General features: G+C 43.3%; 1 protein-coding gene across 2 annotated transcripts; it reads left to right on the top strand.

Annotated features, from left to right (window-relative positions):
* The first annotated feature begins 1,386 nt into the window (after positions 1-1,386).
* Positions 1,387-22,868, top strand: vipr1a (vasoactive intestinal peptide receptor 1a). 2 transcript variants are annotated; one of them, XM_076992722.1, is made up of 13 exons: positions 1,387-1,711; positions 3,798-3,885; positions 6,132-6,236; positions 11,537-11,643; positions 11,963-12,060; positions 12,664-12,796; positions 16,312-16,465; positions 17,158-17,218; positions 18,062-18,125; positions 18,242-18,333; positions 18,519-18,648; positions 19,343-19,384; positions 20,139-22,868. In XM_076992722.1, the coding sequence occupies exons 1-13, from the start codon at positions 1,622-1,624 to the stop codon at positions 20,322-20,324; spliced, it is 1,350 nt and encodes a 449-aa protein (XP_076848837.1). In that variant the 5' UTR covers positions 1,387-1,621; the 3' UTR covers positions 20,325-22,868. The 2 variants fall into 2 exon arrangements, with proteins under 2 accessions (XP_076848837.1, XP_076848838.1); XM_076992723.1 differs by having other exon boundaries at positions 1,395-1,745.
* Positions 22,869-24,427: the final 1,559 nt, after the last annotated feature.

Below are 24,427 nucleotides of genomic sequence, written 5' to 3'. Positions count from 1 at the left end.
AGAGAGAGAGAGAGAGAGAGAGAGAGAGAGTGAGAATGTGTGATATAAGCCTTGTGAATAAGGAGGAGGGGTCATTCCCCTGTGGCTAGGGTTTCTAACCTAATCTGCAGTAAGAGGAATGTAAGAGGGGTATATCTGTAAAAAAAACCTCTGAGATGTGAGCGACGTCTGTGCTAGCTGGAGCTAGGTACTGATGTCGAGGCTGCTGGCTTTGTGCTCTTTGCGGCTCTGACCTGGTAACTTCACATGATGAACCAGAGAGATATGCTAGAAACCTCAAGAAGGAATGGATGGAGGGATTGTGGTAGATCTAGTTTCTCAAAGATTCAGTTAGAAAGAAAACTTGCACTTTGCCCCTTATGCAAATGTATGCAAATCATTATGTACAACATACTGATTTAAAAGGAAAACATAAAGAAAAATATACCAGAGCTGGAAGAAACCCTAGGCTACCCAACACCCGCCAACTGATAAGAACATGACTTGACATGAGGTAATAGTATTGATTATTCCAGATGAATGGCGCTCTTTTAGGAATATTGATGATGTAATAAAATTCAAATCCTCTGAACGTGCCAATCAGAGACGATGACGGTGAATACCCAATATTCACTAATGACAGCCACGCAAGATCACGCGTTACTTATTTGCGGTGTTTGGATGCACATAAACCCCGCGCTTTTAATTGTGCTCCATCTGTCGCGCTCACGTTTTGATTTTGGCGACAGATTTGATCAGCTTAATATTCTGTGTCTATTTAATATCACATGTGCATATATTACTTTGCAAAGAGGAAACAAGTTTATGTCAAAACATCTTCAGAGCTTATCTTGTCTGTTTAACTCCTACATTGATAGTGTTCCTAATTACAGTGTTTCCACTGCAGTTCATCCTTAAGCACTCTTAAACACTCTTATGTACACACGTAGCCTATATTACGACCGCTCTTGATGTAGACATCTTGCTGGATGCAGTGACTCATAGAATAAATACTCGCACTGCGTTATCACCTTGTGAACACAGCTGTACTAGGACACTCGAAGCTGAATCGTGGTAGCAAAACATTGTGCCCGTTCAGAGAGGGAAGTGTCGGGGATTCTCGTATAGAGAACCACCCACACTTGCCGCAGAGACAAATGACTCCAGCGAAATGTTTGCTTTGGTGTGTTGGTTTGCATACTGCTTCACCCTTCGAACGACATCTGGGAAAATTGTGACTTTTTATGAATTTACTACAGGTTTCAGTATCTCGGTAGACATGAGTCCCTGTTTGCATCAACAGTGTGTTGTCCAGGAAAAGGAGGTGATAATGCGAGATGATCAGAAGTCATTTACATGTGGGCATGAGTTTAGACACAACATGCATACACACTGCTCGAGTATAAAATAAATTGCTATTAAACCCCAGGACTTAAACTCTTACTGGTGGTGAAAGCATTAGGAATCAGGAATGAATGGGGTGCCATGCTGATTGCGAAAGAGGCTCTGAATTATGCATGGACAGGTCTGGCAGAACAGAATTTATACCTAGCCGACAGATTGCACGGCCGCGGCCGTGCCCACAGTTACTTTGAGAGCAGCAAAAGTTGCTTCGTGTCATTTTGTCCTGCGAAGTTTTTATATGCGCAGTGAAACGGAAGAGGCGAAAACGCGCGTCAAACGTCCGGCGGCGCGCATACGCACCGAGAGTCGTGGAGATGCCCAAATCAGGGTTCGTTTTCTGTTTAACTTGTTTGCTTGGACCGGTGAGTACTCTGCACACAGGCAGCTTTAGAAAGGATACAGTTAAGTGAAATAGTCTCGATATTTACAATTTGACATTACAAGTAGTTAGGATATTTTTACAAGCGGTTCGTGTTTTGTCTGTCCGCAGATATTTGCTCTAGACTGCGCTAGAAATTGCACTAATTTCTCAGTTCGGCACCGACATTTCCTTACAACCGTGGGGTGAAGCTTTTTGAAACTGATGGCATATTCCAACTTTAAATAGTCTGCATTTTACTACTCGGTAAAAAAACATGAGTTTTATGTAGTCCACTAGAAAAGTGTATTTTAGATATAACATGTCAAAATATTGAAACGACCAAGTGACGTGTAAGAGAACAGAACAGTTTACTTCACAATTGCTTCTGGTTTCATAAATGTGTAATCAGTAGGATATCAGTGAGCGTGAGCAGTCTGTGTCACGTATGACCACATGAAGATGTTTGTTTTCTGAGAATAGGTGACATTTTACTCACCAAGATGCCACTGAGAGATTAATGAGAGATCACTGTTATATCACGTTCCATTAACCCTGTAATTGCACGGAGTGATTGATGTTGAGTGCTATGTTATTATTATTAACATCTCATTTACACTTTAAAGAAAAAAAACGACCTGATTAAAACCCTGGAGCATTTAAGCAAATGAGGCAGTATGCATCGTGTCTGTTTGGATCTGTGCTATAATGAAAAAATTGTCATTGTATATCTTTGCGTTCGCTAATTTGCAATATCTCCTTTTGATCATCGTCTTGATTGACATTTTTGAGCCTAGTATAACCCAGTTTTATTGATTATGTGAAACTGTCAACATTGAGCATTATTATTGTCTGTGTAGAGGGGGGATTTCTTCATATCTATATACGTGTAAACGGATTGGAAGCTTCAGTGATCGCTGACATTGATCTTAATTCATGATAGTGATGCATTGGCTTCCTCTGCTAGATGTGACACCACAGTCTGTTAGATCTAAAGTCAGCAGTGTCCTTGAATTTCTTTCTTCCTACCTCCAGTGATAAAGCTAAGACATTCCTTTACATGTCCCTCCGCTGTAAGCGTTTTAACACTTGACTGGGCAAGATAAAAGAAAAATTGTAAAACCTTTGCCTTTTTTAGTTGAACTCAGGTGTGGCCACGTAAGTGCTACATGTAAATGAGATATGTAAATGAGATTATATATGTAAATGAAATTCACACCTTGGTAAAATGGTGCTTCCGCTTCATTAGTCACGCGGGCCGTAGTTCACTGTTTCAGCCAAACCTGCACCTGAAGTCTAAGCTTTGGACTACGAGAAGTAATATTGTATAGCCATATGGGTCTTGTTTGAGGCTATCGCTAGCTTTCGGTGCAAAGATTTATGGACCTGTGGAGTGGTTCCATTCGCCAAAGTAACTGCAGTAAATCTGCGTCTCCTCTGTGCATGTATGAAGGAGTCCAAGGGAGCATGCTATCACATAATGAAAATGACTCCTTAAGGAAAATTGGAAGCAGTCGTGGAAAGGTGGTGGAGATAATGATTCATGGCATCGTGTGTCTTTCGGAGGTTTTCAAACAATGCACAAGATGTGCAGTTATTTTTGAACTGGCAGCGGACAGCCTGCCAGTGAATAAAAGAAAGGCTAAAATTGGAGTTTCAGCTAAATTAGGACGTGCATAATATATATTTGATTCGTGGCACCTGTAAACGAAGCTGTCTGCTTGCCATTAGAACCACCGAGTAAGAGACGAAGGAGCGTGGACTGTCCTCTCTTTGTTTGGTTTCAGTCCACAAAGAGAGGAACAGCGATCAGGAGAAGCATGGCTTTGCTCTGTGTGGTAACTGTGACAATTTCTTTGCCTGCATCGAGTCTCATTCATTCAAACCCATTCAGCGGTCAGCAGTCTTCCTTTCAGCCATCCACAATTGCCCACAACCTTTTGTGTAAATGTCAAAACCACAGCAAAATCAAATGCGGTTTACTCCGTGGCCTGCAAAATAAATAAATACGCAATAGAAATAAATAAGCCAACTTTGACCTTATCTGTTCCACCAGATGTTATCTATCCAGATGTGTGACATCATGAAAGACCTGGAGACAGAGAAAGACGAGTGCTTGGCTCATTTGGAAAACATCACATCAGGTTTGTTTGGCTTTTATGTATAGCAGTAACTGCTGTAAACACTGTATACAGCCACTGTGTTTGCCTGTGATTATCAGTGGTGTAATGTCATAAGAAAGTTACAGTAATACTGTTAGCAGTGTGATTGTAAAGTTAAGCCTTGTATTATCTAATGCACTGAGTCAAAATGATTTAGTGGATTATACTAGAATCTGACAGATGTATTTTTCAGTAAATATGCTTAATATGGTTTATGATAAAACATAATAAAATGAAAATTTTGCTGTGGTCCTCTAAGATGGTGAGATGATAACTTAGTGTTATTATACCAGTTATTATATGGCATATGAAAAATATAGCAACTGTACTGTAAGCAAATATAGAGAAAAGTGCTTAAAATGGTTTGTTACCTCAGCAACTTTGCTGAAAATGCCTTCAAGTATCAGCATGTAACTAGCCAATAATGTTGGAGTAACTTTAAGGTTTGTTTTATTGGACAACTTTGCCAGCAGTGAATCAAATGGGTGTTCATCAACACATGCTGTACAGAGTTTGCTCACCAAAATATATATAAAAGAACAAAATAGGGCTTGACCATTATGAGCTGTCTGAATGTACTCAATAAATGTTGGTGCTATAATTGCTATATTAATCTTTCTAAGATGTATTTTATTTTTAGTTTATCTCCAATTCATATAGAAATAATCTGATCATGTCAAAATTGCATGTTTAGGCAATAACAAACAAGCAAAACACAAAATAAAAACAGGGACTTATCATGTATTCAAAATTAAGCACAACAGAGTCTATTTTACATGGATAAGAAGAAGATAAATGACTTAGACTTTTTAATTAGGATGAGTGACATACATACTAGCACATCTAGGCTACCCTACCCTGTATATATATTTGACATTATTATGTATTGTTGGTTAGGGTTAGGGTTAGGGTTAGGGTTAGGGTTAGTGCTGGTGATGGTGTTGTTTTTGCCATGTGGTGACATGAACAGACATTATGTGTGGACAGAAGATTTCCTGCTTTGTTTTTTCACACCCAGTCCTCTGTTGTACAATTGGACACAGCACTTGTGTGTCACCAGGTCTTTATATATAGAATCAATATATAAGTTTAAAAAGCATGCGCATATGTAGAAATAGCTTATTCATGGAGGATGAGAGTAAACTCAACATTCATTTGTGGACAAAATATAATCTTACTATTGATTCGTTATAGATTTGGTAATTCTCTGAACAGGCATGTGGGCGCTGTGCTTGTAATCCCAAGTGGATATAATGTGACAATGCACCAGTGACATGAATAAGTGTTGTAGTGCCTTTCTACAGTGGCTGAGAAGATCCATCGTGAAGAGAAAAACACGCTGCAAATATGCAAAGCAAATTCATCAAAATTACATCACGATTACTACATATCTGAAACGTGCTGCAATGTTGGAAGTTGCTGCTTATAATTCGTCCAGAAACACATCATAGTGTTGTGGTCCACTTCTGTTGTGTCGTGACTGGATTTACAGTGTTTATGAATTTGCAGCGCATTTGCGAAATGTTGTGTACACGTTGTCATTTTGTTGAATTCGCTTCAGGGAGTTCTTCTTTTGCAGTGTGACGGGTCTTCTTGGCCACCGTACCTCAGCCCTGCACATGTAGCTAATCAGAGTGAAGTGCAAGCTATTCCCTTATCCAGACAAAACTAATCTACTTTCATTATATTTTTAATAAACAAAGCAGTGACAGGTGGTGGCAGTCTGGAGGCGGAGCTTGTTATAAAGTTGGGTTTCTGTATTCACACATGTGCATTGGCAATGCAAAGCGAAAAAAAAACAAAAAAAAAACAAATAGAACATAAACAAACCCCAGAACCTCCCTAGAGTAATGTGCAACAGAGAAAACTTATGAGGGTCCTCTTGTACAATTAGACACAACAAGTATGCATGTTTTCCCAAGTGATAATGTGCTTGATTGTTTCTTTGTCATACGCTGGCTGTGCTGATACAGTAATTGAGAATAGCTGTGAAACCCAGGCGGTTTGTGGTGACTGAGGGGTGAGGGAGGATGGCACCTTTATGAACATCGCCACATGTCAAAATAAAAGCTGATATGGTCATGAGAATGGTCATCAAAATAAAAGCTGATATGGTTATGATATGGTCATGACTATGTTCTATATGTTGTATAGCTACCGTAGTGAATATGCTGTAACATTTGTTAAAGCATGCACAAAGAAAGCAATCTGATCTCCTCTCTCCCCAGACTGCGATGGTGAATGGGACCTTGCCTGTTGGCCGTCGGCTAGCGCTGGACAGCTGGTCATAATTCCCTGCCCGAATTATTTCAGTCACGTCACTGACCAAAAAGGTAAAGTCAACCACAAACGCAATAACGCAGGACCGTGCTGTACGTCCTGTGTTTAAAGGTCTCGTGGAGACCTGGTGAAAGTGAGGGGGAGAGAAAGTGTGAGATAGAGAGCCTGGCACATTGGGAGTCTCTACAGTGCATTTGGTGGCACCTTGGACATATGCTGGTAATGTGTTTATCTCTGGATAAACCCTGAGGGCATTTTTCTCCTGATTTTTCTCAAGGTCTGCAACATCTCATGTGCTTGGATAAATAGCGTGGATGTCTAGAGCTTGTTTGTGACCGTGTGTGGGTTACACGTATGAGATACAGTGGGGTAGGCTGTGTTCATCAGGGTTAGCACATAGCAGGCCCAAACCTGCCTGTGGATATTGGGTCATAAAACATGCTTTATGTATACCTTTGTCCTATTTGATAAGATTTGTCTGCCATTGATAAGATGCTGGTGAATATGTTGTTGGAAGGTATGTGTGTCGGACGGTAGAAAGGCAAAGAAGGATGGGTATGTTTCCCGAGGCTGTGGAATTACTTCACCTTTTTAGGAGAGGTGATGAGAGGTAGTCAATGTGGTTTCATACTAGAACTACGCAGTATGCAGTTATGAAGTGTCTGGTGTTTTTGGGAGGAAACGTCTGAGACTCCTGAAACCCCTCCCTCTCAACCTCCGGAAACCCCTCACTCTTAACCTCCTGAAACCCCTCCCTCTCAACCTCCTGAAACCCCTCCCTCTCAACCTCCGGAAACACCTCCCTCTCAACCTCCTGAAACCCCTCCCTCTCAACCTCCGGAAACCCCTCCCTCTCAACCTCCTGAAACCCCTCCCTCTCAACCTCCTGAAACCCCTCCCTCTCAACCTCCGGAAACACCTCCCTCTCAACCTCCTGAAACCCCTCCCTCTCAACCTCCGGAAACCCCTCCCTCTCAATCTCCTGAAACCCCTCCCTCTCAACCTCCTAAAACCCCTCCCTCTCAACCTCCGGAAACCCCTCCCTCTCAACCTCCTGAAACCCCTCCCTCTCAACCTCCTGAAACCCCTCCCTCTCAACCTCCTGAAACCCCTCCCTCTCAACCTCCTGATAATGTCCAGGAATTCTGGACATATAACAGACAACCTGCCCAAAGTCTGTTATATGTTAATGAATATGCCAAGAGGAGTCTGGCATATTTTAGATTTAGAATTCATGTGATATAACTAGTGAACAGTAGTGGATTTTAGTTCAAAATAATACAGACACCCTTTAACCATGTCACCAACAAGTATTCACAAGTTTGTTTGAAATATAGATGGAAATACATAAGACTTTTCACTTATGACCCTTTTCTCATGTAGTTGCAGCTTGTAAATTAAAATTACACCATGAATTAATCATCTATTGAACAGCCAGTTAGGTGTTGTAATACGATTTGCATGAATTTGCATTAATTTCATTAAACGTCATTTGCATGTTGCAAATATTATGGATGTGTTGTTGGTTTTGTAATCTGATGGTGTGTCTATTTGAAATTACAGTTCGTTTGATTCTGCAGTAAGAGACAGGCAATGATAAAGAGAATTCCAGAAAGTTCTGGGTGCGATTTGGTCAGCAGCAGAGTGGCAGAGTGAGTTATTAGAGTGTATAGTGAGTTATTAGAGTGCACACAAACCTTTATGGCAAATAAACTTCCTTTAAAAATTCAGGTCAGTCAAAAGCTAAAACTAAACTGTCTGTTTAATTCTCATAAGAGGGAAATTATTTTCATATGAAGCAGCATGGAATGTTTTAAGGCCAAAAGCCAGTCAGATGTTTATGGAAAATAACTGGATCCATACAATGCTTAATCAATGTCCTATGAATCACATGCCTTTTTTACTCTGTTATTATCTTTTAATTATTAGTATGACAGTTTCATGTGAGTGTGGTGCTCTTTTGTCATTTGGTCCTCTGACAGAATTACAGCTTTGATATACAACCAGTGTGATAGCCCTATGAACCCTGTTTAGATAGATCTAATGGCTTCCAGGTCATAGTTTCAACTTGATGAAAGAGACCAACTTTGCCTATAAAAAATAAACCTTGAGCCCTTGAGAGAGTTTTTTTTCGTTGCACATTCAAAACATAGATCGAGGGATTTAGGTTTGTCAGGGTGAAGTGTTGAAGATTTATCTCGCCTGCCTGTCCGTGGGATTCACCGTTGAGCGAGCCTCTGGAGACATCTGGTGATACGCACGAGCGTGGGGGTGGGATGACCTGGCAACCACATTCGACCCCATGGGCTTGGATGGGAAAAGCAGATTACAGACCGAAGGATCCACAGAGGACGGAGACATTAAACCTTCATGGGCACGACAGTGTCAGCATCGTAACAGGAGCAAAGGGAATCGGAAGATTAGCGTCGCTACGTGTGGAAGTGCAGGAGAATTTACGACAAGCGGGCTGATGGTACAATTTTTCCTGCTCTCCCCTTTGACCGGGGAGGAATGTCTTTCCCAGAATTCTGCGTGCTGTTGTTGAAACCCTGGCACAGCACTTAACATATTATCTACTAATACTTTCTTGACATACGAGCTTTTATCATTAATTTACAATGTCTGCTGCAAAAAAGTTCAGACAAGTCGGAGGGTGGAAAGTATGTTTGAAAACGTGTCTGGCTTCGTCATGCTCAGACAAACGGCTCTCTGTGGTTTATGGTTTCCTATATGATCGTGGTGGCCCCGATATGGCAGACGTGTGGCCCAGATATCAGTGACTGCAAAGGCCTTTGTTTCGTTCGAAATGAGAGCTTATGTCACGCCTCACTGGAGCTGGGAGGAAACGTGGAGTGTTATGAAACGTGGAGCCACGTGGCCCTGGGAACATCTCATAAATCGAGCACGGGTGGGGCCTCCGTTGTCTCCCCGCCGTCTCCCTGCCGTCTCCCTACGGAGCTCGACTTGTTCCTCAGGAGCTTTGGAGTAGACGCAGGCGATCTTTCCCTGCTCATCACTCAGATAGTAGAAATGGGTCACTTTTCCCTCCATGAGCCCGGCAACCCGATCAGGTCACGTGAAAAAGGCGTCCGCTTTGGGAGCTGAACATGTTTTTTTTATGCTTGTTTACATATTTCACGCCAGAGCAACTCCAGGTTGTCCTAACAGCTGCATGTCCAGGTTCATGCACCTTCATCTACACCGACGAGGAGCTGTTTATTTCTTTAGTTGCTTGTTTATTTGTTTCTTGTGTTGTCAGCGGGTTCTGAACTGTTGTGACCTAGATTAGGTCCCCTGCTCATAAATTGCACTTTTGGACCTATTATAGTTGAATACGAAGCAGGAAACAGATCTCCCACACGTTGATTCAGTTCCACCCATGGACATGGTGACGTTGCTCAGGATCAGACTGTTATGGCAGCGTGCAGTAACCATGCCACCCTTCAGGACATCTGGACATCTGGACCAAGCCCCAGATATTTAAAATGTTTGGCTCCACCAGAGAGGTGGGCAGAAGATGGCAGAAAGCCAATCTCCTCAACGCTCACTACAGAGCTATTCGCTAAGCAAATTAACCACCTCCAACAGATGACAAGAAAAATGTGTAAAGTTATGATAACCAATTTAAATCCACTCAAACCTTATGTGCTACAAAGATGTTGTATGCTTAAATATTCAAGCATCTTTCTCATATAGATTATTGCCAAGTTTTCAGTACTGTTTTTCTATATGTAGACTCTATATATGCTTTTCTATATGTCACTGGAATCTTCTGGAACTGTGAATCATGGATTAAATATGTGTATATGTTTTCACTGAAGCTCCTCACCTGCTCATTAGTTACTGCATGCTTCTCAGGAGTACAGAAAGCTCTACAAATTAGAGCCGTATTTTCTGACGTGGAGATGGCAATAATTTATTCATGGATCCTCTCTGTAATTGTATCAGATAAAGAGGGGTTATGAAGTAGTCAGCCCCCCGGGGAAACTGCTGTGTATAAAACTAGTAGTTGCTAAGCAGCTCCACAACTGAAGTAACACTTTAAAACAACATATCGGCCTTTAATTGGATGTAAAAGAGTCTTCACATCACCCCTGTGTTGATGTTATCTTTGCTCTAATAGGTGATGTTCACAAAACCTAATTCAAGACAATTTCTGATAAATTGGATGATGAAGGAAGCGCATACGTATTTAAGTGGAGTATGGGGTGTATGGGGGTAGGATTGGCAAGGGTTGAGCGCTTTGAACCTGTGGAAGAAAAACAGCTATTAAAGCACAAAGATGTCAAGGATGACGGGTCCCAGGACGACGGGTCCTAGGGCGACGGGTCCCAAGGCGACGGGTCCCAGGGTGACGGCCCTTTCCTGGATCTCGCTGAACGTGGCCTAATGAACATTGCTTCCTGTATGATTCCCCAGCGGGCAGAAACATGATGGGCCAAACTCAGTGTTTTGAGGGAGGGATGATGATGATGATGATGATGATCAAGAATGAGGTTAGAGCACTGGAAGGGGGGGGGGGGGGTCTCCTCTACTTAACAAAGCAAGATTACCCAGGAGATGATGAGTCCCTCATTTTCTCAACTTCCCCACAGATGGATATAAATCAGGCTCAATTCAATCAACCACTCGTTCCTCCATCTCTTACACTCTCTCTCTCTTTCTCTCTCTTTCTGTTTATTTCTTTTTTTAATCTGACCCAGTTACTCTTGGGAAATAGCATGAGACCCAGGAACATTTAGCAGGATCTAAATCCAAAGCTGTCCATTTTCCCTGTGCGAAACCCCCGCCAGGAGGACACAACTCACTCTGGTTTGGAAAGGGGAAGGTGATCGCTGATGCTTTGTTTATAGCTCTAAAATGGTGTGTGGGGGGGGGGGGGGGGGGGGGGGGTGTGGGTTGGCGGAAAATGTGGAAAGATGAGAAAGTGTTCCGGGCCTCTCAACGGCGACGGAGACAATTGTTCAGAGCTGAGGGAAATTTACTTGCTGCTTTATTCTAAGATATTTTAAAGTGCAATTATTTCAAATTGATCAAAGGCGCTTTTTCTCAACTGTGACTGTGGAGAGGGGTCTGGGGTCCTTTGATTGCTGAGGTAATCATTTGCTTGCCAGCAGACCCTGATTCATGCTGCCTTTGTGCCTTTGGCTTGGTGGAGAGCCGTACTAGATGGTTGACACGTTCACGCGGCTGACTGAGGAGAAGCATTATATCTGTTGTTTAATTTAAGTGTTCCTACTGAAGCTTGGGGAGCTCGAGCATGTGAATTACAAGTATAATTCAGCTGGGTGTTTTTGTGGTGTTTTACAACTTTGAAGAAGGCCATAAGCTATTCAGAGCCTTTTCTCTGTAGGTAACATATCAAAGGCCTGTACCCAGGATGGCTGGACAGAAATAGACCCCAGCGTTGTGGCACAGAACTGTGGCTATAGCCTCAACTTCACGGAGGGTGAAGACATGGTATGTACGACTGCACAAGCTTTCACCTGCTTTTTGGGAAAAAGGGCTGAAATCACTTAAATTGTTCCCAGCTAATAAGGGATCACAGTTATCATAACTTACCAGAACGTGGTGCACTGGAATTCATATTTCCAGACACCTGCCTGTTAGCAATTGCTCAGTACAAACAATAAACAGACAGGATAATTAACACACATGTACTGTATATTATACATATATTGTACACAGACTAAGTGACAGAATGTAGGTTGCTGGGAACTGTGGTTGCCAGTTTATACCAGAATTCATCCTGGTAACCATGAGTGTGCCATTGGTTCAGGGCCAGTTCCTGGGATCAGTGCGGATCGGATACACCATCGGCCACACCGTGTCTCTGATGTCTCTTATCATCGCCATCTTCATTTTGTGTTTTTTCAGGTAAGGGGAACCCCCCCCACCAGTTCTGATTATGGCGTTTATTAAGGAAGTAACACCGAGAGTGGCTAAAACCTTTTACTGTTATGGCCATGCGTTTACATTACTGCGATGCCACTGTGAGTTTACAGGACAGGTTATACATCACAATAAACGCCGCAGTGAGAGACCCAGACTGAGTCACGCTGTTAAAATCAGCACTAATGCCCCGACCCTAGTGGAGAACTTCCAGTAAAAGAATTAAGCTGAATGTAATGTCTCACAGCTTGTGTCTCAGTGGACAGGACGTTAGAGAGGCTGAGACTGACACGGCACAATAACACACCTCGGTTTGCTAGTCATGTCTTGCGAAGCTTCCTGTTGTGGCTTTTAAAGCATCACGCACTCAATTAAACATGAAGACAGGCCCCCGACTAGCACGGCGTCATCTCGTAACAGGAAACAAACATGCACCAGACGCTCCCCGACCTGGACGGGCTCTGGAGCGGTTATGTAACCAAACGAATACGTGTCGCAGAAATCAAAGTTACCACGCGTATGGTTAACCTTTCGTTTGCCTGTTCGGGAAAACCCATAAATGTCTGACGTCCTGGCGTCTCTGTGCAGGAAACTCCACTGTACGAGGAACTACATCCACATCCACCTGTTCCTGGCCTTCACCCTGAAGGCCATCTCGGTCATCATGAAGGACGTGGTTCTGTACGGGGTGGCGGAGTCGGATGAGTGCGACCCAGGTTCCGTAAGTTCCTTTTCAACATCCGAAACGTGTTTAATGGCTTTGCTCGTCTTTGTAGTGACTGGCTTATAATGACCTTGTTGAGCGGTTTTAGACCTGACGGACAGGGAATCAGTTTTCACTCACAGTTTGTATTTTAAAGCCCTTTTGTTTACATGGGCTTTACTGTACTCAAACAGACATGCCCTCAGGAATACCCAGAGAGCTTGACGCACATTCATTCTCTATCATGACTCGAAACATACAGCCCATTACCGTAACACCATAAACAAAGCATGCTAATGTCTCTGAGACCCCGATCTTCTGCATCTTCATTTTCCATGGGCGATGCAGTAAGGAGTAACACCATGTCTTCATCTTCATGTTTGTCTGCCTTGCTTTGTATCCTGCCTGTGGACCCATTCGTGAAGGTTAACGGTGCAGGAGGAGATCAACCACAGCTTTTACAGACAGATCACTAGCGTGATCGTCCCGCTGTGACGCATTCTGGGTGATGCTGAATCATTGCCTGGAGGTGTTTGTGTCTGAGGCTGTGATGCTTCCTATCACAGACTCCTCCATGCTGTGTTTAATAGACTGCTTCTGATACACGCTGCCTCGCCCTGGAAGCTGGCTGACTGCTGAGTGCATGTTTGCATGTTGCTTAGGTTCACTCCTGCAGAGAAAATACAGTACTGAAGTGCTCCTGCTGAAATACTGAAGCTCTACTGCTGAAATACTGAAGCATTACTGCTGAAATACTGAAGCGTTACTGCTAAAATACTGAAGCTCTACTGCTGAAAAACTGAAGCATTACTGCTGAAATACTGAAGCTCTACTGCTGAAAAACTGAAACATAGCTGTTGAAACACTGAAACACTACTGCTAAAATACTGAAACACTGCTGCTGCCAAAATACTAAAGTACTACTTCGCCTTAAAACTACCACCTACTCCCAAATAAGGATTCTTAATCTGTATTTAAATGCAAAATTGATATTGTACTATTTAAACACAGATATGGCTTACTGCACAGATATGTATAGCTCCTTTTCTGTGGTCTGAATAGGTGTGTTTACTTTGTAATCTTCTGTAGTCATTTTTAAACTCCACTGATAACTACTGAAACTTACTTTGATAACTGAATTTAGTTTTATAGGATGTAAGTGTGGGACAATACCTATGACAATTGCTCTTGCCACCAAGTGCTTAAATAATGCGTTTGTATCTTTACAACATCTGTGTTACAGCAGTTTTTTAAACTAAGTAGTAAAGCATAAACCCCACTGCTCTTAAGAAACAGAGACTGCGTGACTGGCTCTTCAGGAAAGGCATCGGGGAGCAATGCTTTGTCTGTGTGTGTGTGTGTAATGTGTTTACGTTTCTCGAGAGGGGTTTTATTTCATTCGAGACCTGTAGCGAAGTCTTTTAGAGCTTCCCCTCATGATTTCACGGCCCTATTTCTTATCTGGAATCAATGTGGGAGGCAGTTACAGCTTTACTTTTGCCCCAGAGTTCTCTGCTGAGCCCCGTAGAATATGAGAAACCAGTCTGACAGCACGAAAGGGAGCGTCAGGCCTGTGGCAGAGGTGACACTCAGCAGTTCATCATTTCCCCTTCAAAGTAACAACAAAGTTCATGGGGAAATATATTGTATATACCCGTTTCATAAAACTGAAAAACCTTTAGATATTCTTTGATACTATAGGCCACGTTTTTATCTGATTGTGTTACCAGTGAAAGCTGCCTGTTGGTACGGACACAGGGACTAGCTGCCGGGTATGTGCCTGCCCCTTCTGGTTGATATTTTAGAGGGTTCTTTAATGGAGGGAGCAAAATCTGACCATTGAAGTTTCTGATTTTCACCACAGGAGACGGCCAACAGCAGGTTGGCCCCTCTCGGCTTCCTGAAGAAAGGGCTACGAAATTATTTAACCTCACTGTCTAATTACAAGTGACGAAGGCGTGGCTTATATAACTGATCAGTTTACATTACTGCCACCAATGATTTTCCACTAGTTATTAAACACAAGGGGTCATATATTTATAAACCTGACTGCCCTGAGCAACAGCTGGCTTCATGATGGTCCTGTAAATACCGGAGAACCTGAAGCTGGTCAAATCAGATTGATGATGTTTAAAAATGCAGGTGAAATTTCAAGGATTTTTCCCCACACGACCATATGATTCTCAAAGTTGTAAGAGGAACTTTTATTATGTGATATGAAGTGAAGTTATGGCACAAGAGATTTGATGAAGCCTTTATATCTTGTGTAAGAAGACTTTTATGATGCCTTTTGTCCCCATATGTTTCTAATTCATCTTACTTCATCTTAATTCATCTTTATAGTAATCATTTCAAGCTAAATACCTTTCCCTCCAGTGGACCTGTTGTTCACCTAACCCCAGACGACCTGTCCCTTAGGTAAACTCTGACGACTGAAGCTTCACCATAGCTGTTCCTCCCCTGAAGCAAACAGCGCTACATCACATGCCCGAGCTGTCTCGCATTAACTCGGCTTTACTTTCTGAATGGCACTTGATCAAATGTTCCTTGATCTGGACGCGCTGCAGGGCATTGGACTTGTTTGTCCAAGCCTTCTGAGGCTTTGGATAGGCTGCTAATGGTGTCCCTCTCCGGGTGTGGAGAGAGCCTGTGTTTACGCTGGGTTACGCAGCAGAACGCACCAAAGGCCTACTGCGGTCAAGCCGCCTCGCGTACCGCGAATCGATCATGTGAAGAGCTTATAGTCGACAGGAGTTTAAGAACAGAAAGTCTTTTTGGTCACTCTAAGGGTTAATGTTTTGGAGGCCTATGTGTGTGTGTGTGTTATATGAAGTGGTTTTACGAGCATGTTAGTCTACTTTATAAACGAGCATGCTAAGTCTACTTAGCGCAGCGTCAGCTGGACACAGCTGCTGGACTGAAGAATGGGTCAGCTCCATCACGTCACGTCCAGGTGCCCCAGTGTCCCCCCTCTGAGCCACTCGAGCTCTCGTCAACACACCAGGCAAGATTAAAGAGCTCCATAAATGCCTCATGGAGAACCTCGGTTTTACTGGGGTCATTCATAACCCCTACGAAAACCCAAGTATTGATCAGCGTTGATCAATACGTGTCCTTGAAACGAAAGAGTGATAAAGAATGACGCGAATGGACAATGGACTTGATCCTTTATGACTCCATTATATGAACTATGATCCTTGCTAAACATGGCGGTGATAGATGTGAATCTTTGTGAGGTTTCATCTAAACATCAAAAATACAAAACCATAAAAGCCATAACTTTAATTCACCTAATGTCGAGTTAAAAAAAGAAGTGTAATATTTGACAGAATAACAACACATCCAAACAGGAAGCAGTAGTAGTTGTTGCTTAAAGTTTGCTTAGTTTACTTTCCCCATTAGACGGTTGCCTATGCTAGCAAATGCTAATAACTTTCTCTGTGTATAAACATGTAGCTAACACACGATGCCCCGGTCTTGTCTGTGTACACAAGTGTGTGTGTTCAGTTTACTGAGAGACCTGTTTATTACAGGTGGGGTGCAAAGCCGCGATGGTTTTTTTCCAGTACGGAGTCATGGCCAGCTTCTTTTGGCTACTGGTGGAAGGCCTCTTCCTCCACGCCCTCCTCGCAATCTCCTTCTTCTCACACAGGAAGTACTTCTGGTGGTACATTCTGATTGGCTGGGGTGAGTATGCTTATGGATCAACAGTAAATGTCTGATTTATGGTTGCTGTGGTTTCCATGACATTAGCGACATTTTAACGACCAGGGAGAGCAGCCACAATCGCTCCGTGTTTTGATAAGTTCAGGAAATGTGCACATGAAGAATTTTCATTCTTTAAATATAGCATTCCCAGGTTTTCCCACTCTTACATCAGATGCCATCGTGGACGTTTAGTGAAATTAAGCTGTTTGATGCTGTTAAGAAAAAATAGCTCGTCTAATTAGTCTGTGACTATGAATCTGATTTTGACAGTTGGCTAATCTGTATTATACCCGACATCCTACTGAACAGCAATGAGAGGCGTTAGTCACTCACTTACAGTTACAGTAATGACAGAAGAAGAAGTTAATCGATCAAAGACTCTTTTGGTCCAGCATTGATTTAAGGCCGCAATTAACCTTGTGCTACTGAGCTGTTAAGTGAAATGAAAATAAAGAGGCTAAACATTAGCTGGCCACTGCCCACACTATGTGTGTGTGTGTGTGTGTGTGTGTGTGTGCGTGTGCGTGTGCGTGCGCGTCCGTGTGTGTGTGTGTGTGCGTGCGCATGCGTGCGTGCGTGTGTGTGTGTGTGTGTGTGTGTGTGTGTGTGTGTGTGTGTGTGTGTGTGTGTGTGTGTGTGCGTGCGTGTTTTTTTTCCTGAAACGTCTACAGGAGTTCCAGCAGTCTTCATTACTGCATGGAGCATCTCAAAAGCTTACGTAAACAACGTTGGGTAAGTTACTGCTGTTCTAATGCTTTTTTTTTTCTTTTTAATATTACCCTGTTGTTTTTTTTAAACTGGTATTTTTACATCAGCTTTTTTGCATACAAATATTTACTCCTGAAAACACGCTGCACATGCCCTGGTCTGAGAAGACAGTATATGAACATGTGCGTTTCAGCACTTTGGTGTAAACAGAACAAACAGAGAATCCTCCACCTTCATTGGATGCTGTTTCTTGCGGCCAGAGGTCTGTTAAAAGGGACAGGAGACACATTACCCATGATCCTTTAGCTCAGCGTTGAAGCACATTGAACGATGGAGTTCCCTGTTAACTACAATCCAATAAAGAATCCAATAGTCAGAAATAGAAAGGTCAGAAAGGTCAGAAAATCATTAGATTTTTACAATAGAGATTTCAGCTAGTGAATATTTTTTTGAGCCAGAGTGGATTTTGTAATTACATGGGAATTATTATTATTGCTTATTGATGATCATTGCAAGGGTTAATCTGCAGGATAGACATTTGTGCCAGATAGACAATGCCAGCAAGCCTTTCAAAAACAAGACAGACATATACACGTGTCACAGAAGTGAGGTTTACTGTCCTGGTGTGGCACACATGGAGTTCTGATCAGCTCAGTTTCAGTGCGTGAGTCATTTGGACTGGATCTGTGTGCGAGTCATTTGGACTGGATCTGACCTGAGCATTTCCAGTGTTTTAATTAAACTGATTGTACCCAACAGTTTCTCTAATTCAGACTTCAGATAGATTAAGGTGACTTGAGTCTCTTCCACCTGCATGGACTATAGCAACCGACTGGATCTCTGTTGTTTTGTTTTTTTCTTTTATAGATGCTGGGAAATGATTGATGATCTCTGGTGGATTATAAATACCCCCATTTTGGTAATAATCGTGGTCAGTATGCACAGCGTTGCTGGGTAATTCCACCACCTTGAATGTATTTTCACACTGATTTTAATCCAGGATTATTATGCTGGATTAAAGCTGGGCTTGGATCTGTCTGCTTCCAGATGAACTTCATTCTCTTCATATGTATAATCCGCATCCTACGGCAGAAGATCAACTGTAGGGACATTGGTAGAAGTGAATCTCACCAGTACTCGTGAGTTCCTCTTGAACTTGTCAGTATACTTGGAGGCCAAAATCAAGTTTTATGAACCTGAAAAACTATCTGATGTTTTAATGAAGATTTATTCCTTTTTTAGTGTGTTGGAGCAAATGTAGCTAAGGTAAAAGTGCAATATTCATATATATTCATATTCATAGATATATATATGTGCTTTGCAGGAGATTGGCAAAGTCAACGCTCCTCTTGATTCCTCTGTTTGGAATAAACTACATCGTTTTTGCCTTTATCCCCCACCACATACAGTCTTACATGCGCCTGGTGTTTGACGTTCTCTTGGGTTCTTTTCAGGTATGCAACAGTGAACTTTAACTCTCTCTCACGCTCACGCATGCAGAAACACACACACAGAAACACAAACACAAGACATGCTTTATTTTCCTCTCATGTTTGTTTATCTCTCGCGGATTCTCTAAATGCCATGAGAATACAGCAAATAGCAGCGGTGGTGATAAACACATCCAGTGATTCTGGTCTCTCCTCCTTTCATCTAGACTGACCTTATTTGTTGTTGCACCAAACATGTCTATATGATGACACAATCATGACCTCACAAATCTTTACACCAATGATTTTTCCCCTAGGGTTCAGTAAAATCTATGTACAGAATAAATGTCACCCAGCCATTAGGAATAAATATACTTGTTTCAATTATTGGTAGTTCAAGTAAAAGCTCCCAATGCACTGTAACTCAAAAGTTATCGTGAATTTATGTACAGGATAACGTATGAGTTTATCCAACAGTTTATCTTCCCACCATGATGGTTTTGAGAAATCGACCACTAGGGGGCGTGTCACATTGACAGCGATGTTTTGAGATGTACTTACGTACAAGGGTAATCGATAGCACAGAACTGTATCCACTAAATAACAGTCAACAGTGTGCAGTAGAGATGATGCTAATGGCTTGTTGTGTTTGGGCTCGTGGGCACGTGTTTTTCACGGTGTTGTTTATCCACCTCTGACTGTTGTCTTCCTCCCTTAGGGCTTCTGTGTTGCTGTCCTATATTGTTTCCTGAACGGAGAGGTAATACAAACAGCATTTTTTATACTTATCTTAGCTTTAATGAACTGGTGACACAGTCAAGATCATGTGACCAAGCACATGAGTTAGAAGAGTGTATTCCTTTGCCAAGTGAGTGGTGGAAAATGTCAGCTGTTTGATTCATTGTGCATTTGTCTGGATACACAATACTGTGTACCGTAAGATATGTTTGCAGGTATTTTATAGATATTTGGATGACATTTGAAATTGTTTTGTTCCAAATCCCTAACTCCCAGTGCTTTTTGAAACCGTTAACTTGAAGCTAGCTGCTGTAAACTGATAAAACATGAAAGTGAATAAAGGAAATATGAGCTTAACTCTCTACAAAGTGAATTATTTGTGTAGGAGTGTTCTGATTCACTCCTCTCATCTCAACGCTCTCGCTTTGCATGACATTCATCTCTCTCTCTCTCTCTCTCACACACACACACACACACTCCCCCTTCTCTCTCTCTCTCTCTCTCTCTCTCTCTCTCTCTCTCACACACACACACACACACACACATACACTCCCTGCCTCTCTTTCTCTATCTCTCTCTCACACACACACACACGCACAACCCCCTCTCTCTCCCTCCCCCACTCTCTCTCCCTCCCCCCCCTCTCTCTCTCTCTCTCTCACACACACACACACACACACACACACACACACACACACACACACACACACACACACACACTCCCCCTCTCCGTAACTGTCCCTGTCTTCTTCACCTTCACCTTCACCTTCACACAGGTGCAGTCCGAGATCAAGCGTAAATGGCGCCGGTGGAACATGCAGAGGTTCCTGGACACTGACACCAGGTACCAGCAGCCATCTTTGGTGAGCAACGGCAACGCCACCCAGATCACCATGCTGACCAAGTGCAGCCCCGGCACCCACCGACCTTCAGGCTGCCCCGACAACTTCTCCACCATCTGAGCCCATCTGACAAAGCCCCTGAGTCCACGTCTCTCCCCAACGGTCCCAGGACACTCAGGCCAGAAGCTCGAAACCACTCACCGCTGCCCGAAAAGCTCTACTTCCCACCAGGGGCATGATGTCTCATGACTGGGTTTCCATTTGCTGGTGTAAAATAAGCAACGTGGCCTACGGTGCGTCCGCACGTTGACGTTTGTGGTCGTTCTCATCGTGGTTGTGGAGGTTGTCGGTGGAGGAGCTGTTTGGAGGGGGGAAGGGGGCGATTTAGGAAAGGAAGCACCATCCCCTCCCTTGGCACGGAGGGAACCTCATCATGGCAAGCTTCCTCGACCACTGAATGTTTTGAACCACTCCGCTGATCCGCGTGTGCAAGGCCAGGGTCTGGTGTGCCAGGGGAAAGTCGGATTTCTGATGTCTCTCTAGTGAAAAGGCTGCAGACAAGCCCTTCTGTGGAAGTGGGAGTCTCCCCCAGTCCTCCCAGCGCAGACAGACACTGGGCTGACATTTCACGCCATCGCCTCCCGCTCCTCGGTCTCATTAAGCTGCTCGTGTTGCCATAAGGCTGCATGTCTCCTGCACCTCAGGTATGTGCACTGGGCCCGTCACGGAAGACCCTCCTGTGGCGTCCGGGTTCCAACGGCACAACCTTTGCCATTTGTTCTGTGTTTTGGTTTTTGTTTACTTCTTTTCTTTGTTTAGTCATTAGTCATCGTCCCCCCCCCCCCATGTTTCTCGTTAAGGTTCATCGGTTCTGTGTGTTTACTCCCCTTGTTTCTGTGTCTACGTTTTTGGTTGTTGTTGCAGGTCTGTCTTATTTTGGGCTTATCTTGTTTACATGTGCTGTTCTGTTCGCTTGGATCTCTGTGCTTTGCGTTCTGCGGTCCAATGGCTCCAGCGGAAAGTGGAGCTCCAGGTAGCACCACTTTACACAGCTGTTTTAAACAGGATACTTTGGGCTTGGGGGAGTGCTGCGTTGTCAGGATCGTCTGGATTGCCTGAATTCCTGTGGCCACCCTGTTCAAAAAGCACGGGGCAGGCCCGTACCACGTCATTCTGACTCGCTCGCTTTAAGTCCATGTGCCAGCCAGATCTTGGTCCGCCCTCCTTGTCTAGGGGTGGGGCCTGCCTCACTCCATGTGGGGGCCCTGAGGAAGCACACTGGGGCCCTTTTCTCCATGTGTGTCTCTGCCCCAAACCTGAGGCCTGTTCCTGGTGTGGAAGACGCTAACCAGCTTCTTGTTCCCAGCGTCTGTCTTCTGTCTCCTGCTCTGCAGAGGAGACACCTGTGGCAACGCCCCACAGCACACCTGTGGCCATTTCATTGGCTTCACCGTTGTCCTTTCTGTCCCCCCTTCCTGGTTTTGTCTTGAACCCTGCGTCCACGTCCATCCCTGTCCCCATGATTGATCCCCTCTCGGTCTCCGTGTCTCGTTCTGAGTGCGTCCTGACTGTCTATGTCTGTTGCCACATCTGTTGTCCCCTTCGGTTCCTCCCCTCGTCTTCTGTCCTTCAATGTTGTCTTCAGTCTCTAGTACATCCTGTCCAGTCTCTGGTCCATTTTGTTCCATGTCCTGTCCTGTCCTGTCATTGTGTTGATCTTCTTTTTAGTTTCTTGTTGAATTTGTTTTGCACTTCGGGACCCGTGACATCTCCTGCACGGTTCTCTGATGTCATGTTTCCATGGCGATACCTTCGGCAGCTGTTTTTTTTTTTCTTTAGTTCCATTTTCATTTGTGGTCATGTGCGTTTTTCAGTCGGTAGTGTTGGTCCGTTTATCTCGTTAGCGATAATTAGGCTGTGTATTTATGCCCCTTGTTCCTATGTCGGTTCTTGTAGTACGTCTGTCCTCCTCCTTCGACCGTCTGCGTCCACTGTTCGGTTTGCTTGGTCTCCGTGCTTCGTTTTCTGTTAGATTTCGGTTTTGGTTTGTTTCCTCCCGTGCGTATTTACGACTTTATCCTCCTCACTTTATTAAAACACGTTTTACTTGCACACGCATCCCACCGACTCCCCGTGTGAGTCGTTTATTATTCCACTTGTTAATACTGGTAGACAACTGAATGTGACCAACATGACCTATGACCTCTGTCTTGACATTTCTGTCTCCTGCCTGTGATGCTCCCTTGTTTGTGGTAATGTGGACAGTAGCCTCTTACCAAAGGTTATAATGAATGTTTCAGTCTTTAAGTGAAATAACAGCATACGAATCATTCCGTGCATTTTTATGGCTTTTTAAATCTGTGATTTATGATTCTATGTCATTTTATAGTGGTTTATAAAGTTTGACCTGTGCTGAGTGTAAAAGTTTTTTTTTATTAGAGTGGACAAAACAGAATTACAAATACTAATTTGGGACCAGCAGGTGACAAAATAAAAAAAGAAATAAATAAAACCTGCACCTGCATTGGTAGAATTCTACATGTCTATATGTTTACATGCACAATCCTGTACAGAAGAGCAAACAGAACCAAGTGATGTATTTATGTATGTAAAATATGTGTTATATAGAAAGTAGCCTATTGGTCAATTAAAGTGACTTGCAGATGTTGTGTCATTGTGTTACATATTCAGTTATTTGATTACACATCCTTCCATTTCTTATAAAAGCTTTTTTGAATATTCACAATCCCCAGTTCAACAGATCTACAGCATGAACAAAACCTGCTTATGTTGCATTTCACAAGGTGTATTACCTACTTCCAGAAATCTTTCATTAGAATGTCGGTCCGTATTTTGTGTGTGTGTGCACGGACGTAGTTTTGGGGGGGGAGCCGGTTTTGGTCCCCCCCAGTTTTTACAGTTAAAGCCAAATATTTAAGTAGCGACGAAGTCATGTCCCCCCCCCCCACTTTTTAACGGTTAAAAAAACAATATCCAAATAGCGACAAATCTAGCACTAGGATCATGCAGCTCCGAGCTCCCCCCCCCCCCCGCTCAACAATTTTTGTTCACAGCGCTCAACAATTTTCATTCAAAACCCCCCCCCCCCCCCCCCCGCTCAACAGTTCGCCACCCCAGGTTGTGTCCCCCCCACTTATGAAATCAAAACTACGTCCATGTGTGTGTGTGTGTGTGTGTGACAGAGAGAGAGAGAGAGATGAGAGGACAGATGCAAAATGAGGGAGAGACAAGAGGAAAAGCGAATGACAAATAACACCACGGTGGATTGTACAAAAATGTATCAGCGCCTTAGTTTAGACTTCACCTGACATAGCCGCAGCTGTTATTCCCGTATCCGCTAATCCAGTTTCTCCGTTCCTTCTTGCCCCTAAAACAACGTGGTGTCGGTGTAACACACAGCCACGCGCTCCAGGGCAGTTTTGGCTTCATCTCCGGTTAGACAACAGATCGTGAACAACACGCTGTTTTAATAACCTTTTTATTAAATAGTGAATTGTCCAACAGGAGGCACTGTTGCTGTTTTTAGATATGATATTGCTCAACAGAAGGCCGTGGTCTTTATACAAGATCCAGTTCATTGCTGGTACAGAAAATGCATCATCCAAGTGTCTAATATACCGCGCGCACACGCAACACAACTGGCGCACTTACAACCACGTTCACTGGGCTTTCAAAATGTACCCAAATTACTTCTACCCAAATCTACCCCATTAAATTACTTCTACCCAAATCTACCCCATTTACCCAAATTACTTCTACCCAAATCTACCCCATTTACCCAAATTACTTCTACCCAAATCTACCCCATTTACCCAAATGACCCAAATGATTAATCAGTGACCGTTTCTGATGTGAAAGACCAGGAAGTTCTCGAAGTTTCCATTATTAGGCCTATAACAGGAATCGCAGTACCGCAGTGGGTTTACAATTCCCCAACGTTATAAACACGTGCTACGGTAAATACGCATGCATATAACACAAAACCCCTGTGCTGCATGAATTTAAAACAAATTAATAGCAGTATTACAGTTGCATCATTGGGTAAACGTGACAAATGCATGCAAACAGTTCCACATAGTGAAATAAAAAACAAAACGAGTGTAGTGACAGTAGTCTTAACGATGCATGGCCCGGAGTGTTATATTCATATGCAGTGCTGTGCTGCCACTGAGTGGACGAGGGTGCGCGGTGCGTGTGCACGA

Source organism: Brachyhypopomus gauderio, unplaced genomic scaffold (assembly GCF_052324685.1).
Source record: "Brachyhypopomus gauderio isolate BG-103 unplaced genomic scaffold, BGAUD_0.2 sc96, whole genome shotgun sequence".
NCBI lineage: Eukaryota > Metazoa > Chordata > Actinopteri > Gymnotiformes > Hypopomidae > Brachyhypopomus > Brachyhypopomus gauderio.
The sequence above is the reverse complement of the archived record's forward strand: the minus strand, read 5'-3'. Positions and strand labels throughout refer to the sequence as shown.